Raw genomic sequence first — 16,262 nt, forward strand, 5'->3', positions numbered from 1 at the left:
TGACCAGGACGCGATGGAAAGTGGGCAAGACGCGATTTGGTACTGCGCGTGTAAAGTGCCCGCTAAATTGACGTGCACTGTACGGATAGACCCACTCTATAGCGCATCTCTCATCCCTGTAATGGCTGCAGACTATGATTACATAAGTGCATTTTTTCAGCTTTAACATAAATCTCCCACCTTCCACCTAAATTACCTTCCACTATACATTGGATGGAACGATGGAAGGATCATATTGATTCGTATGGAATGGAGGTAAATCACATGAAATGGGACTAGGGAATCCACTTACAGCTCGCTATAATGCGCATTTAAAGTTTAGTTACTCACCAGCACCCATCTCTGACTCTAAACACCAATCAATCCATTGCTCTTCGCGAATTCGTCCCAAGCAGCGAAGCAGGAACGTCTTCTCCAATACAATCAATCTTCTTATAGCATGATGTCATTGTCCGCTAAAGCAGAACTCTTTGAATTTTGCGCTCAGGCAACATCTGAAATTCAAATCGAGTGCGATTCAATATCAACAGGAAAAGATCAACCCGGGGAGTCATCGCTAGTAAGATGTGGTCCTGCTTTAATCGAACTGCTGTCACGGCAAGCGAGTCAGATTTATGTTTATTACCAAGAGCTACGATCTACCAACTTTAGCACAATTAAGCTACCGCCAGAAATACGGTCACTTACATTAAAACGGTTAGATGATATAATTTCAATTGCCTACTCCAAATTTTACGCTTTTATTTTCAAAGACCTACCAATATGCTGGCGGCAGCTTTACACTGACGCAGCAATCTTAAAATTCTGCTTCAAGCTCCTTGGGTCAACATGTATTCTTGGTCATGCTCTAAACGATAGATCGGCTTCTAGTAAGCAGTTTGATGAAACCGGTAATGGGCTAACCGAGCTGGTGAAAATCCTTGACCTCACACTGATTCTTGCGGGTGCTGCCGGTGAGAAAAGAGGTAGAAAGTGGATTCATAGGGCCCTCGAGTTACTCGACGTTGCCTGGAGAGAGACACAGCCTCCCACGGATCAAATGGCCTTCGAACGGCCTTCAAAAAGGAAGAAACTAGAAGGGGCTCCCGATTCAGTTCCTGCGAGTGATGGGACTCAAATTGAGAGCCTATTCTCGAAGGCCGAGCCATTTACGCCTCCCGTAAAACATCCGATTAGGCACGTCAATCATGTGTCCATGGAAGAATTCCAAGCGCATATGGATAACCCTCAAGACTCGAATCTAGGGCCGGAACCCCTAGTTATACGTGGTGCCATTGACAACTGGCCAGCCCTAACCACGAACCCCTGGAATAAACCATCATATCTACTGTCTCGGACATTTGATGGTCGTAGGCTTGTGCCCATTGAAATTGGCCGCAGTTACGTGGATGAGGGCTGGGGTCAGAAAATCGTGGCATTTGGTGAGTTCTTGCGTGAGTATATCGACCCATCGCTCAAGGGCCAAGGTAGTTTCGGTGAAGAGACTACTGTTGCATCGGAGAACGAACCAATCGCGTATTTAGCCCAGCACCCGCTATTCACCCAGCTTCCTGCTCTGCGCAATGATATTCTCATCCCAGATTATTGTTACACAGCGCCACCCCCGCACCCAACAGATCCCGGTATCGACCAGCCAGAGCTTGATGAACCTCTGCTGAACGCCTGGTTCGGACCTCCGGGCACCATCACACCGCTACATAACGACCCGTATCATAATATTTTAACCCAGGTCGTGGGGCGCAAATACTTGCGTCTCTATTCTCCTCTGGATACAGAACGTATGCGGGCTCGAGGAAAAGAGAATGGGGTCGAGATGGGCAATACCAGCCTGATGGATGTTGGGGTGGTTGAGGGATGGGATGCAATGCCTGAGAGTGAGGAAGATCAGCCGAGCGAAGAAGATTTTGCTGCCTTTGAAAAGGTACCATTCCTAGATTGTATCCTAGAGCCCGGTGACGCTCTCTATATCCCAATCGGGTGGTGGCATTATGTCAGAGGCTTGAGTGTGAGCTTTAGCGTGAGTTTTTGGTGGAACTAATAATCCTCTCCTTCCCACGCTGCGACACCAAATAGTCGATGTTCATCTTAAGAATCTAAGGCCGTTTATTCTTCATCTTGAATGAGAATTTATCGACCATGTCACCACTTCAATTCTAGTAAAGTACTGGAATCCCCTTTAGAATCATGAACCTATCTTAAGTGAGTAGTCACATCGTTATGCGATTATGCATGTTTCCTATTTAATTGAGTAGTAACATTGGGTCGACCAATTACATCGAGCTTTCGAAAACTTGCTGCCTACAACATCGAATATAAAACCCAGATATAAGTATCTAAAGGTCCATTTCATCGTGGTGCAAGGTATCTTCGATGCAAATCGTATTCCATTCAGACATTATTCAAGCTTGGTTTGTTTTCTTGACGGATCGCTGCCAATAAATTAACAAAGCTTCCACCGCTAAATGCTCCACTAGCAATAAAGCCACTCGATGAAGCTCATAGAAGAGTACTGAGTAAACCTTCGACATAATAGCTTCGCTATAAGGGAATTTTGTAAAAATGGATGCCCCCGAACACGATAGAGACGCTCTCATTCAGAAACTCTCAGCCGATCTAATCGCTGATTTCGATCAGTCTCTCACGCCTTTCCTAAAGAAACCCAATGGCCAACTTCGGAGGCGCGTGCGGATGAGAGAAACAGCCAGGTTGATGTCTCATGTGAGTGTATCCTCACTGGTTCGAATAAAAACAAGAGCTCATATATAGTACAAAGGTCCTAGAACCATTTCAAGAATTACCACAACTACTCGATCCGTATCTTCCTAAATGGTTGCCAGTTCTTGCTGAAGCGTACTTGGGATCCTTGCAAGATCGTCGTTATTACAGATCGCTATCTATGCGTTCCCAGCTTTTGCTCCCACTCTCTAACGCGATATGTAAAGTCTTATATACGTTTTGCAAAATCCGAGGAGAGAAAGTTATCGTTAGGTTCTTGAACGTAGAGACGAGATACCTGGAACTTCTTCTCTTGGCCATTGAGGAGTCTGAGCGCCAACCTGATTCGCCTGCTTCGTGGACTTGGCATGAAAGATATATCGTCTTGTTATGGCTTTCCCAACTTTTCTTCGCGCCGTTTGACCTGTCTACTATTTCATCTGGTGATGCTGATGATCTTGACCGCTTGAGCCTTCCTGGGTTTGAATGGCCCACCCAGATTCCAGGTATCACACTACGAGTCATCCCCTTAGCTATCAAATACCTTGCATCGCCGGGGAAGGAGAGGGATGGAGCCAAGGCACTTCTTATCCGTGTTGCGATGAGAAAAGATATGCAGGAACTAGGCATCCTGAACGCCCTGGTGAAATGGGCGCTCTTCACGCTGGAACCGTCGGAAGATAACCCGGCTGAATCGACTTACTATTACATTGGGACGTTATCTTTCCTCGCTGGGATACTAGGCGCTGCAGCGGATACGTCTATCATGGATCCGTACCTGTCCGACATCTTCAACGCCGTGCAAGCGATTTCTGCCGGAGAAAACGCCGCTTTCGACGTCATCAATGGCTCGGCGCTTGCTCGAAAGATGCTGATCAAGGTCACACGCTCGGTAGTTACTTTAACCATACGGAAGCCAGAACAAACAGATACCGACACTGAAGTGATAGAGACATCGATCGGATACCTACTGGAAAGACTAGCGGATAACGATACACCGGTACGGCTCGCTGCTAGCAAGGCTCTCAGTATTGTTACACTCAAATTGGAGCCAGAAATGGCCTCTCAAGTCATTGAAGCGGTTCTTGAGTCGCTAAACCGGAATGTTCTCTGGGTGAAGAATAAGTTAAATCCCTCTGCTGCTCCAGCTCGGGATATCGCAGCAGTCGACCCGTTAGAATGGCACGGCTTAATGCTTACTCTTTCTCATTTGCTATATCGAAGGTCACCGCCACCTGAAAATTTATCCGATATCATTCACGCTCTATTGATGGGTCTTTCTTTTGAGAAACGAAGTCCATCCGGTGGCTCGATTGGCGCAAATGTTCGAGATGCATCCTGTTTTGGTATCTGGGCGCTAGCCCGTCGTTACAGCACTTCGGAGTTACTTCAAGTCCAGACAAAGTCCGTGTTAGTTGCCAGGGGACATGACCTTAATGCGTCCATACTCCAGGTGATCGCCACTGAATTAGTAGTGACCGCTTCGCTTGACCCCGCCGGAAATATCAGGCGTGGTGCATCTGCCGCTCTCCAAGAATTAATTGGCCGACACCCCGATACCGTAGAGAAAGGTATTGCTGTCGTACAGACCGTCGATTACCATGCCGTCGCTCTACGTTCTAGAGCAATACACGAAGTAGCTCTACAAGCAACTAAATTGTCACCCCATTACGGTCGCGCACTACTAGAAGCAACTCTAGGATGGCGCGGTATTGGGGATATGGATGCAGCAGCTCGGAGAGTAGCAGCTGCTTCCTTCGGTACCCTAACGGAAGAGTTAATTAACGTTGATGCTTCCGATCGATCGGGATGTTATAACGAGACTATCGAATTGCTTCTTTCTAGAATTCAAGCACTTCAAGTTAGGCAAGTAGAAGAACGCCACGGACTCGTATTGAGTCTAGCCGCGATTTTCGATTTGCTCCCGTCACTTCTTAAGGGCGGAGTCCTCGTCCCCGAAAAGGTTCCTACGACTAAAATGTGTACCGCTTTGAAAGACACACTTCAAGATTGCAAAACTACTAAATATCGAAAACCCGAACTCATCACAGAAGCTGCTTGTGTACTTGTGTTATCTACGACTCCAGCTCTCTTGTTAAACGTTACACAAGGCGACCTACCGGAGTCGGTTTCTGACTCTTTACTACCTGGGCCTGCCCTCGTCGACGAAGCCAACTCCTCTACTCTGGCCTCTATTGCGAGTTTGCTAGACGACCAGCAGAATAATCGACCGGCGCAGGTCCTGGAAATAGTAGCTGTTCTACAAGACGTACTCAACGAATGGCTTGACAGCAGCGAGAGTGAAGTAGTCAAAACATCCTCCAAAGCCGCCCTAATCCTCCTCCTGTTCGCGAGACAGGAACAGCAAACGCAAATTATCAAAGAGTGGTCCGACAGAGTCTGCCGCCCACAGCAACGTACTAAGATTGGCGACGGTTTCTTCCACGCACTAGCGCGTACGTACCAAATCCAACAGAAACAGCTAGAAGGCAGCGTCCCGGTAAGTAAAGTGTTCTCGGAACGATGGGCGCAGGATAGATATATCGATACCCGAGCCGGCATTATCGAAACTCGGGTCGCGATTCTCCAGAGTCTGGTCGGTAGAGCGATCCTTCGAGATAGGGCATTAGAATTCCTGGGTATCGTCTCGGAGGGTCTAGATGATTACACAACGAATGCGCGTGGTGATATCGGTTCGCATGTTCGCTTGGAGGCAATCAGGGCATCTAAAACTTTATGGGATGCGAAAAACGACAACGAACAAATTGTCTCGGCTCTGTTCCCCCGTATCCTTCGATTAGCAGCTGAAAAGCTGGATCGAGTTCGTACTGAGGCACATGCTGCTTTGGCTATGCTTCTGCAGCCGACGTATGTATATACCGATTTTTACGACTACGAAAACACGTTACTGATTACTTCATAGCTACGCCTCAACATTCCGCAAGCAAACGTTCTCCTCAAAGGAATACTTCACCTTCCTCCTGCACCTCATCAATACACAACGTCTCGAGCCAGCCATCACCAAATCCTGGATTCTTAACACAGAAGACTGCCTATCCATCCTCCTCGCTGGCCTCGTAACCTCCGCCGATACGGGCAATGAAGACCTAGTCATTGTCAGTCGGGCCGCTCTCGCCGACTTCTGCGAAGCATCCTCCGATAATCTGGCGTTAGTCCATACCGCGCTGGTCCGAAACCTCAAGTTATACCAGGCCCAGGCTCAGGACCGCGTTGTGGTTCCCACGCTTGAGGTTATTGCGTATTTATTCCATATCGGCGTCCTTCAACGCGCCCCTGAGATAAATCTAAGGCAGCTATGTGTGCTAGTGCAGAAGGCCGGGTACAAAACGGGGAATGTGAGGAAGTTGGAGGCTTGTGTTAAGGTGTATGGTGCTATTGCCGCAGTGGATGGGGCTAGGGATGATGAGGAGATACGAGGGCCGGAGATATCGGCGGAGATGCTAGTGAAAAGGCGCGAGGGTGTAGTTGAGGCGAGGAAGAGGTTAGGTGCATTATTGATGCATCCTTGGCCTAGGACTAGGGGGTTGGTTGTTGATGAGCTGTGGGGGTTGATGGATGACGGCGTGGGGGGTGAAAGTGAGAAGGGGCAGGAGAAGCAGGAGAAGCTTCTGGGTGTGGATTGGGGCAAGGCAGAAAAGGCGCATATCAAGAAGATTGTAGGGGAGCTTGGGATCGAATAGGGGTATAGACGTATCCTTGATTTGTGTGACGAAACGGTATATCTAGACTATGAACTATAGTATAGTCTACAACGAGGTTTGAGTCAATCTAGATTGTGTTGTTTGACAGGCGCAAGTATTAAGGTGATACAAAGCACAACTGCATAGAGAATTGACGAGACTAGTAACTTACATCCCTTACCTGAGCGAAAAAACCACCCATGAAACGGCCCGAGAAGGAATGAAGTGGTAGCAATCAAGATTTCATCTCCATGTTATCGAGTCACCAAGCGTCGCGTATTGATTAATGTCTAACGCAGATAACCGTATTGGCATTTTCGTAATGCAGGGAGTTTTCGCAAACCACCTATTCATACGAGGACCAGGAGGAACCAGAGTTGATATATATTCGTATCTCCGTCCCATGTGAAACGAATATGCACGTCATCACGCATCGCCGTAATTACACCTTGTTACAGGGAGTTGAGTTGAGTTGTATAGAAAATCAATAGTTTCTTGTAACGTGGGATCTGTCTCAAGAGGTCACAACTCGTGAAAAGTCGTTGAAATAGGAACGGAGGTTCACATTAGCCATTGTGAAGAGAGGACGCGTCGAGTATAATATAGCCGGACTGTCTTGAAGTTTCAGGTATTTTCGTCACTCGGATGGTTTCCCAAGTAGGCAACTCGTCGCCAGTGTCGTATCTTGGGTGTAAGCATTGGCATTTGGCGTACAGAGTAAGGCTCCAAGTAAAACATGTGACATCCCTCCTCTTTTCTCCGAGTAATAGCGATGAAATTAGTTGTCGCATATGCTACTCTATATATATCTCCCTTGAATGGAAGGGAATATGAAGATAAAATTATAATAGATTATATGAACTGATGATATATTGATATAATAATGAAGAAGAAGTTTGTAAGTTGATTGTCACGAGTTATTTTTGACTTACCTAGGTATACCCCTACCCCTGGCCATGTAAAAAAGTGAAATACCCCGCTCCCCAACTAGGGTTGTACAAAATATATGCATTTATCAATTGGAAAAAAGGTACTTGGGGGGTACTTTGACAAGGCGGATTGCCGGAAATGTACATCACAGGAGCAAGGCATTTTTGGATTTTCTTATCGCACACTTGATAGGTAAGAGCTGTTCGTGCGTATCACGGGTTTAAGTCTGCAGGCGCGAGACATACAGGCGGCAGGCATACCGCGAAATCTTACCTAAGGTGTAAAAGTTAAATGTTCTAGACAGACCTTTTATTGACCTGAATAATTAGCCTAGGCACCTAAACTTATTAAACAATGCACCTTAGCTCTACTTTTTCATAGTTTGTGCGGCCCGACAAACTTTCGCCGGTGCAACACCGTAGGCTTGGGTCCAGGCCATATAAGCAAGAATCGCGTGTTCTCTGTGCGGCTCAAGGTACCCCGTCAGCAACATGATGACATAAGAGTCAAGATTTCCATATTACTCTGGGGAAACCCGGTTCCCCTACTATATACGGAACAACTTGGACAAGGGAAATTGGAACAATCCAAAACCCCCTCGTTTGCGGATATGTTAGCCACTGTTCCCTTTTTACCGTGATTTGACCCTTTGACCCTTTTGAAGCATCGCCGCTATAAGCCCGAGCAAGAATAATTGTTTTCCTATATGTTGATGGATTATTAAAGTCGGGAGAGGAGATCAGTGAAGACTAGCCGAGAAAGACAAAGTCTCACGTGCTTGCAGCTTTATAGGTTTGTAGGCGACGGGGACAAAATCCTAATTCGAATTCGGTGGGCTTTTCAGACGATATTAAAGGTGAGGCCAGTCCCGAATAAGAATAGTCTGGTGATACGATCGGTGGACGCTGAACTGAGAACAGTAATAAATCGTTAGTAATTGACTTAGGCTAGACATGGACATGGTAGGTATTTTGGCCACTTGGCCTGAGCTTCGGTAATCCCTGTCAGTTTCTGCCCCGCTGAAGACCCTTGTCTCGAGATGTGCGCATCGATCTGCAAGGATCCCTGTTTTCCAACCACTCTTATTCTCTGCAATGGGAAGCTCTTTAAGAGATATCGTGTGGACCCCCATTTTCTGCTGGGGTTTTTATCGCTGCTGGCTGCACTAACTACTGCACTTACACTAGTCGCATCTCCAACTTTTCACTATATGGCATCACTTGTCCTTTATCAATATTGGTCTTGATTGTTAGGAACCAGGTGCTTACACTTTTAAAACTACTCGCGTCGCAGAGGTCTCTCCAAGGAAGTTGTTAATCACAGCATCTAAGGATTCTTACTACATACATATGGGACGATAAAATTCGAAATTTGCGCGTCGCCGCGGCGGATGGCGAGATCGGCGACGTCTTTTTCGTTATTGGCGATCCCGCGCGAGACAAGCAACCGCCCTGCCACCCTGTCAAATTCCTGCCACTGCCCGCTCGTGATGACTCGCTCCAAACGGTCGGGTACTTGGTTGGGTGCATCCCGTCGCTATTAATGCATGGTGTTATGGTGCTATGGTGTTGAGTACTACGTAGTACTTGTCCTCTCCCTCGCGGTGTAGGGGGCGCAAGGATAAGCATGCGGGATGAAGAGTTAGTACGGCTGCTGAATAGCGCGATGCCAAAATGGCCAAAATGACTCCTAGGCAAAGGCCTAGAACCCGAGGCTAGACACTACGGATAGAGAAAGATAACCTGGAGATATTCGGTCAGGTTGTTATCGCCTCTCGTCTCGTTTCGTCCAAATCATATCTTTCGCTAACTCTCGCTACCAAAATATTGCTTTTTGATAGGCGTGTATGCGTAAGCCTGTCAATTTCTAATATCTTAGGTGGTGTAAACGCCTAAGACACAACATACTCAATATCATTGGCAAGGCTTCGGATTCGGGCCAACCTACATCTATAGTAGGTTGTCCGAAGGACTAGATGATGTTACACTACAATACGAAAGTCCCTATACGAACGAATTAAACCTTTTTAAATACTGAAGACTGTATTATTTATGTGACTGCCTACGACCAAAAACAGCTCTGCAGTAACATGTTACCAGTACTAGTAAGTGCTTCTTAGCTTGTTACCCTCGTGTCGTAGCTATCGGCGACCATACCATTGATCTGCATGCATTGTCCCTCGTACTCAAATGATCATTGATCAGGCTTTCAAGGTTTCCTCGAGATCATTTCAATGGCGCATGTAACGTCGATAAGGTAAGTTAGTACTAAGCTACCTAGGTAGCACCTAGGCACTCCGGAGAGACTACGAGCCGATAGGTAGACAATTTGCGCCACCCATGATTGGTCCAGGTCATGATACAACTCGATATCGATATCTTGCCGAAAATAACATCCGTTTGAAAGTGAATGAATGTAAGCACCGGTGAGGTCCGGAGGTTTTATGATAGTAATTGGGATTGAAGAATATTACCCAGGTAGGATCACATGGATATTCCTTCGGAGCCACGCCGTGGCTTTGTCCGCCTTAAGGATGGACGTAAAATTAAAATCCCGAGCCGCTGGTCTTTGAATACGGTAGAACATACTCTATTATGCGACTCTAGTACGCGTATGTCTAATATATTTTGTTCTTCGCCAACACCATGGGTATAGAAGATACGGCGCAGGTCTGAGACTTCAAACGGACATACAAAGTGTATGTTATGTTGTTATGTATCATCATTCGATTCTTGTATCCCCTCTGAGCCTAACCCCGGGGGTTCGCCGTGCGCCAATTGTTGTAGGTCCTGGTTGACGATTCTTCAGCCACGCTGATGCGTCTCGCTTAACAAATTCGTTTGAGGCCAATCACGCCAATTTGGAGTGTGTATTGGTGACGGTGGAGGCGCTAACTTGGGCGTGGGGACGGCACAGACAGAAGAGACAGAAGAGACAAGACAGGGCAGGCAAGACAGGCTTACTGGCGAGCCCCACGCTACAGTTCTCCATATTTATGCAGGGGTCTATGTTCATATCAACTCAGGGCTCCGTCAAAATGCGATGCCGTAGTCCGAACTCCGTTACTTTAGTATACAAAAGTACCGAATATCAATTCTCGCGTAAATCTGTACCTGAGCGCAGATACTTGGATAATGCGATAGGAAAAGCGTCAAGCTATCTTCAACGCTAGTGATGGGAAAGATAAGTTGTAATCTCGAAGAAGCGACATTTTAATCTTTAGCACGACGCCGTACGGCTGCGCTAAAAAGAAAAAACTTTCGAACTTTTCTGCACTTGAGCTGCGACTTGCCCATCTTCAAGGCTCTAAGATAATGGGATGGTGTGCTCGCACAACATATGGACGTGCATGTAGTACCTACCTAAGACGTGGGATTCCCTACACCTCCTCGCCCGGCCGAGGTCATCGTGCATATTTGAAAGGTAATAAGTACTTAGATATCTATAATTCACGATAGCAAACAGTACGTCACAATTTTAATAGATCCTATCTGACGAGGATCTAGCCAAGGTATTGAGCGATGTAGTACGCACCCATCTACATGTATCCCTTATAATCAATTCCACCGGGTTGGTTTCCATCTTCCGTGGGACCATGGGCTGCCACGGTGGTACAAAGTACGTAGGCGTATGCTACGTTTTTACAGGGTACATCCTACCCAGGCTGCCTGGCTGCCAGGTAGGTACAATGTGTACATGAGTAGTACTGCATCAAACTAGATTAAGCATCGTACTTTCGTTGGGTTATCAGGAGATGTCCTCGTTAGCTGCATGTACATTAAGGTACAAGGCGAGCTAAGGTACATGCTAGTATGTGATAACCGTTTAGCCCTCTTCACCTAACTTCTTTTCCCCAAGTTCCTTCTCTTCCCATCCGTGCTACCATAATTATACAACTTATTCTGGTCTTTCCCATAGGTCCGTTTTCCTTCGTTTTCCACCTGCTCTACCCAAAATCCGACAAACGCGACATTTTTACTACGATGCGCAGCCCGGGGCTCTTGATGTCATACAACTTTCACCGTCCATATCCTCATAATTGCGTGGTCCATGCATTATCGGGTAGACCATACGCCTGTGTCGCTAATAGAGGAACGCAAATTATTTTTCCAACGTCATAAGTGGAATACAATAATAATATCTTGGCTCCAATCAGGCTGGTCTTTCGTAAATTGGGGCGAGGCTCGAAATACGACAAACAACCCTCACACGGCTGTTTTATTGTGGTTTTTAACGAAGAGAAGGAAAAGAGAAGAGAAACCCAAGCTGCTGGTAGCAGTTTTCGACGAACATATGCTACGGTGGAGAAATCGATTTTATATCAAAGCTGATTCCCGCCGACTTTGCTGAAGCCGGCGTCTTCTGAAGAAGACTTTACCCTCCCCGCTCGTCCCCTCTACGGAGGTTGACGGGCGTGGTCAAATTCGAGCAGGGCCAAAATGACCCTGTACTCGTCGCCGCCGCCGCATCATTCTTCCGATCGGGACAAACCAACACTCTTGGTTTGCTGGTGGATCACCTTGTTCTGCACCACGATTATCCTCTTGCGAATCGCTGGTCGCTTTATTCGTTCCGAGAAGCTTTTCAGGGAAGACAAGACAGCAGCGCTGGCTATCATCCCGCTTTATTTGCGTATGGGATGTGTTCATGTCATACTCATTTATGGAACCAATAATGCACAATATAACGAGCTGACGCCCGAGCAATTGCATAGAAAGTCCGTTGCTAGTGGACTGGTCCTTGCTAGCCGAATATTCTACGCCGCGACGTATGTATTCTCTCTTGCAGCTTATCCAGCCGACTGTACCCCTGGGTTTTGTCAACTTTAGGTCGACCTCTTATATGCTAACTCATATTTGACCTTAGACTCTGGATCTTAAAAACCGCCATTCTCGAATTCTTCAAACGTCTGACGATTATCACCTGGAATCGTTCGCACGAAATTACGCTACTTTTCATCCGAGCTACTCTAATTGTAACCTTCGTGGCCGTACTAATAGCGGATTTGACGGAATGTCAACCGTTCACCCACTATTGGCAAGTAATGCCCGATCCTGGAGGCCAGTGTCGTCAAGGATACGTTCAACTCATCACCATGGCTACCTGCAATATCATGACCGACCTTCTCCTCGTCTTTTATCCGGTCCCTATCATCCTCACAAGCCACATGAACACCAAGAGAAAAGTCCAACTAACTCTCTTGTTTTCGTTGAGCCTTGGTGTTGTGGGAGTCACCGGATACCGCATTCCTCGAATAATACAACTGCACGGAGACCAGCAAATTCGATCTCTACTCGCTTCGGTCGAACTACTCTTTGCCACAGCCGCTGCCAATACGCTGGTACTTGGATCCTTCGTACGAGACCGGGGTGTGAAGAAATCTAAATATAGGCATAATTCTTCTACGGCTGCCGAATCCATCGACAGGGGCTCTGACCGTAGACCTACGCTTAATAGGCACTGGGGTAGTGACGAGGATCTTGTGAGAGACTTGGGGCTTGGTGTGGATCGCGAAATTCGCGATGCGGCACGACAGCACAATCAAAGAGCCAAGCCTGCGATATCTGTTTCGACGATGGACACTTGGCAATTCCCTCAACGACAACCAAACAGTGCTACGCCTAGCGACATCACCCTCTTTACCCCTGATCAAATCACTGCATCCCGAAGCGACTCTACTATGACCCCTCGGAGGGTTTCATTTTTCGATGTTGGTGGGCTACTTGATGGTGAGCCGTCTCGAAGCATACGGGATAGTTATAATTCTACTATCGAACCACCTTCTCCGCTTTCGCCGGCTTCGCCTGCACCCTCCATACAAGCGCCTACTAGCGGCTTTCGACGCGGTTCTTCAGTTATCCTGAAAGATTTGGGCCTTCTCACCCCTTTCAATAGGAGACAATCCCGATCGAGCTCCAGGACCGGGACTGAATTGGAACCAATTCCGCAACATTCAAGGGAACCATCAACCGATCGTATTCCCCAGATTAAGCCCAAATCGAAAGAAACGGACAACGAACTAAAAGACTTGGAGAGCCGCTCTCGAAAGATTTCATTACGATGACGCTAATGTTCGTTTGAATTTTGGCGGTACCCCCCGATCAAAGGCATCTATTTGCGCTCTAGCGATAGCTCAATCGCTAGTCGCTTTGATATTGCATTGCTTGCTTCAGCTTGAAGCTTTTAAACAGGATTGATGTGGCCGCGCGATGGTCAAAATCCTCATAACCCGCCTCGAAACAGAAGCTACAAGGGGGATGGATTGAGGCGAACAGTTTCGATATACACCTTGACCCCCGAATGTCCCTCCCACAATCTTTGAAGACAAGGATACCACATTGCCGCCTCACAAAACAGGCGACACATTGGCTTCACTAATCTATCAACTATTCAACTAATATTACTATACTTATTTCTCCTTACCTTATCACGATATTCACGACATCGATGCCGATATCCTTTCATACGCTGTACCATTATATCTATATACGAAATTTTAATCGAAACGAAACCGGATAAATACCCAATAGGCGTCTTTTATATCGGCGGTGGGCACTTGGCCACAAAGGCTGGGCAACATGGCGTTTTGGAATACCTTGGGAATCTTATTACAGCACCACGAGTTAAATGGAAGGGGGTTATGGTCATTGTTTACGGAGTCCGGGATGGTTGTATACCAAAATCTAGGATCCAGAAATATCCTTAAGAAGGATAGGAGCCTATTAGGGCTTATAAGGACGTGACCATGATCGAACCTTCCTGTCATTACCATTTTCGTTTGGCTTTGTTTTTTGTTGATCTGTACTATCTTCACTATATACCCCGGGCGGTGAGCCCCTTTTGCTTCATGCTTTGATACAAACTAGATCTAATAGAGATCGCTAAATATAAGATATTACTGTCTACTTGTTGTGTTCATGTGCTTCTGTGATGATTAATTGTGGATGTGCGTTTGAATAGGCAAACTGAATTGTGACGCTGTACTTGGTATTTGTGAAGTGGTAGGAGCAATGAGCGTGGTATAGTCGACTTAGTGAACTACTCACCTATCTACGCTTTACGCACTTGAGAATGAAAACCGATGAATTTTAGAAGTAGGCGAATAGACAAGCCACGCTCTCAAAGCTGATTGTAGGAAAAACAATGCTTGCCGATGGAAATCAACTGTTTGAGGGGAAACTTACAATGACGATGATAATCAAGAATGACAAAGTAGGTCAGCTACATTTCTTATGTTCACCTACCTGGATAGTTTGCAGCATAACAATTCACATCCTGGGTAGGACACACTGCTCGCATTAAGATAAGAGCAAAATACCTCTCAATTACCAGTAGTAGTAGACCTCTTGGTAGCTACCGACGGGAAGAGAATCTGGGAATCTCCCTGAATTACAAAATCCATAAAACGCCACCCCTTGCCAAATCAAAGTCATGCTCGCAGACGCCGGTTTTTTTGTGCAAAGCTTCGTTCCCCTCTCCTCTCTTCTCCTCCTTTCCTTTAGCTTAGAGTACCTTTTCTTTGATTTCTCCAAGGCTCAAAATTATACGCATAGTCTGTAACTCGCGTAACGACCCGCTGTTTCACTGGTACGAATAATCTTGACGACCTGACCACGTTTCATGCCGAAGTACTTGGCGACAGGGTCCTTCTGGAGGATACGCGGGAGCTGGGTCTCCTTGAGGCGGTAGCGCTTGAGGAGAGCGACTTTTTCGTCGCGGGATAGGATGACGTGGCGCGGTACGAGTTCGTGGTGCGTGATGTTGATAAGCAAGTCCTCTTCGAGGAACCACTCGATAGACGTCCACTGGGCGAATTTGGCGATTTCCTTCTTCGCGGACGAGGATACGGCGACGTGCGATACGAGGATTCCGGTGTGGTGGTTTTCGGTCGCGCAGAATCGGCCGAATTTACGCATTTGCTCGGCACCTAGGGAGTCTTCGTCGAGGAACTCGACCCATACGGTGCCGACGTCGGATTTTGGCTCCGGGTTGGCGGCTGTGACGGGTTGCGCGAACTTCTTGATCATCTCGGGGCTTGGGCGTGCGGAGAATTTGAGTTTCGCGCGTCTATTATAGTGATTCCTAGGTTAGCTATCTAGCTATTTTCACCTCTTTCGAGATTTAAGGAATGGTGTAATTTGGGGTGCGTACAGAATAGAGCCGTCGGCATTGCAGTAGATGTTCTTGAAGGATTCCAGCGGGATGTTCACTTCAGACTCGGACAGCTCGTAACCCTACTCGCGCATTAGTGTATGTAATTATACATCGTATAGTTAGTGGCGTAGGAAGCAATTCGAGGGTAAATATGACATAAGAGATAGGATTAGTCGCATACTCGGTCTTGAACCATCTCGTGGATTGTTCGCCATGCTCGCCACGTCTTGACCGCGATCTTGTCGTTCGCTTCATTGTTGCTCATGCCCTCGTTGTCCGACATGATGGAAGGTTTGCGCTCGTATTGGGGTTGATATTGAATGGATTCGGAGGTTGCGCTGGTGTAGATCGATCGTCGCGACTCGAGCGTAGTGCAAAGGCGAAAGGTGATAGGTGATGGGTGGAAAGACAATGCAAGTTTCTAAGTTCAGCCTTGCGTTAAGAAAGAGATAAAAAATTCCCAGGTATACGGTACAAGGGTACTAAGCTTCGCTTTATCTGCAAGGATGAATGCAGATAAGGTACGTACTTTTCTTAGTCCGACAGTACATTGTATCAATTCGCCTACCCCTGCAATTACAGTAAGGTTTGGTTGGTTGGCTTACTGTCGGCAGAAGTTCGGTACGCAAGGGGCACCCCACCAAATCCATTCAAAGTTCACGCACGGACCAGTGAGGAAGAATGCTGGGCATTGTTGAATCAAATCACTTCTTTTTTTTTTATTCTAATTTATTTTTAACCAGTGGACCTCGACTCCGAATT

At 46.8% G+C, this 16,262-nt stretch overlaps 4 protein-coding genes across 4 annotated transcripts; 3 read left to right on the forward strand and 1 right to left on the reverse strand.

Annotated features, from left to right (window-relative positions):
• Positions 1-208: 208 nt before the first annotated feature.
• F4822DRAFT_409599 (Clavaminate synthase-like protein) lies at positions 209-2,100 on the forward strand. Its single transcript, XM_051458675.1, has one exon. The coding sequence runs from the start codon at positions 440-442 to the stop codon at positions 2,036-2,038; it is 1,599 nt and encodes a 532-aa protein (XP_051312078.1). The 5' UTR covers positions 209-439; the 3' UTR covers positions 2,039-2,100.
• Positions 2,101-2,559: 459 nt separating this feature from the next.
• F4822DRAFT_431176 (tubulin folding cofactor D C terminal-domain-containing protein) lies at positions 2,560-6,416 on the forward strand (the record flags this gene model as incomplete). The annotated part of the gene is made up of 3 exons (XM_051461435.1): positions 2,560-2,718; positions 2,774-5,583; positions 5,639-6,416. The coding sequence occupies 3 exons, from the start codon at positions 2,560-2,562 to the stop codon at positions 6,414-6,416; spliced, it is 3,747 nt and encodes a 1,248-aa protein (XP_051312079.1).
• A 5,210-nt stretch (positions 6,417-11,626) lies between these two features.
• Positions 11,627-13,626, forward strand: F4822DRAFT_311910 (uncharacterized protein). Its single transcript, XM_051455341.1, has 2 exons — positions 11,627-12,114; positions 12,213-13,626. Exons 1-2 carry the CDS (start codon positions 11,786-11,788, stop codon positions 13,408-13,410), a joined length of 1,527 nt encoding a protein of 508 aa, XP_051312080.1. The 5' UTR covers positions 11,627-11,785; the 3' UTR covers positions 13,411-13,626.
• Positions 13,627-14,650: 1,024 nt separating this feature from the next.
• On the reverse strand, positions 14,651-15,895 carry F4822DRAFT_409612 (RPB5 subunit of DNA-directed RNA polymerase). Its single transcript, XM_051458676.1, has 3 exons — positions 15,682-15,895; positions 15,498-15,580; positions 14,651-15,413 (listed from the first exon to the last, which is right to left on the reverse strand). Exons 1-3 carry the CDS (start codon positions 15,781-15,783, stop codon positions 14,888-14,890), a joined length of 711 nt encoding a protein of 236 aa, XP_051312081.1. The 5' UTR covers positions 15,784-15,895; the 3' UTR covers positions 14,651-14,887.
• Positions 15,896-16,262: the final 367 nt, after the last annotated feature.

Source organism: Hypoxylon trugodes (genome assembly GCF_022578975.1).
Source record: "Hypoxylon trugodes strain CBS 135444 unplaced genomic scaffold F4822scaffold_7, whole genome shotgun sequence".
Taxonomy (NCBI): Eukaryota; Fungi; Ascomycota; class Sordariomycetes; order Xylariales; family Hypoxylaceae; genus Hypoxylon; species Hypoxylon trugodes.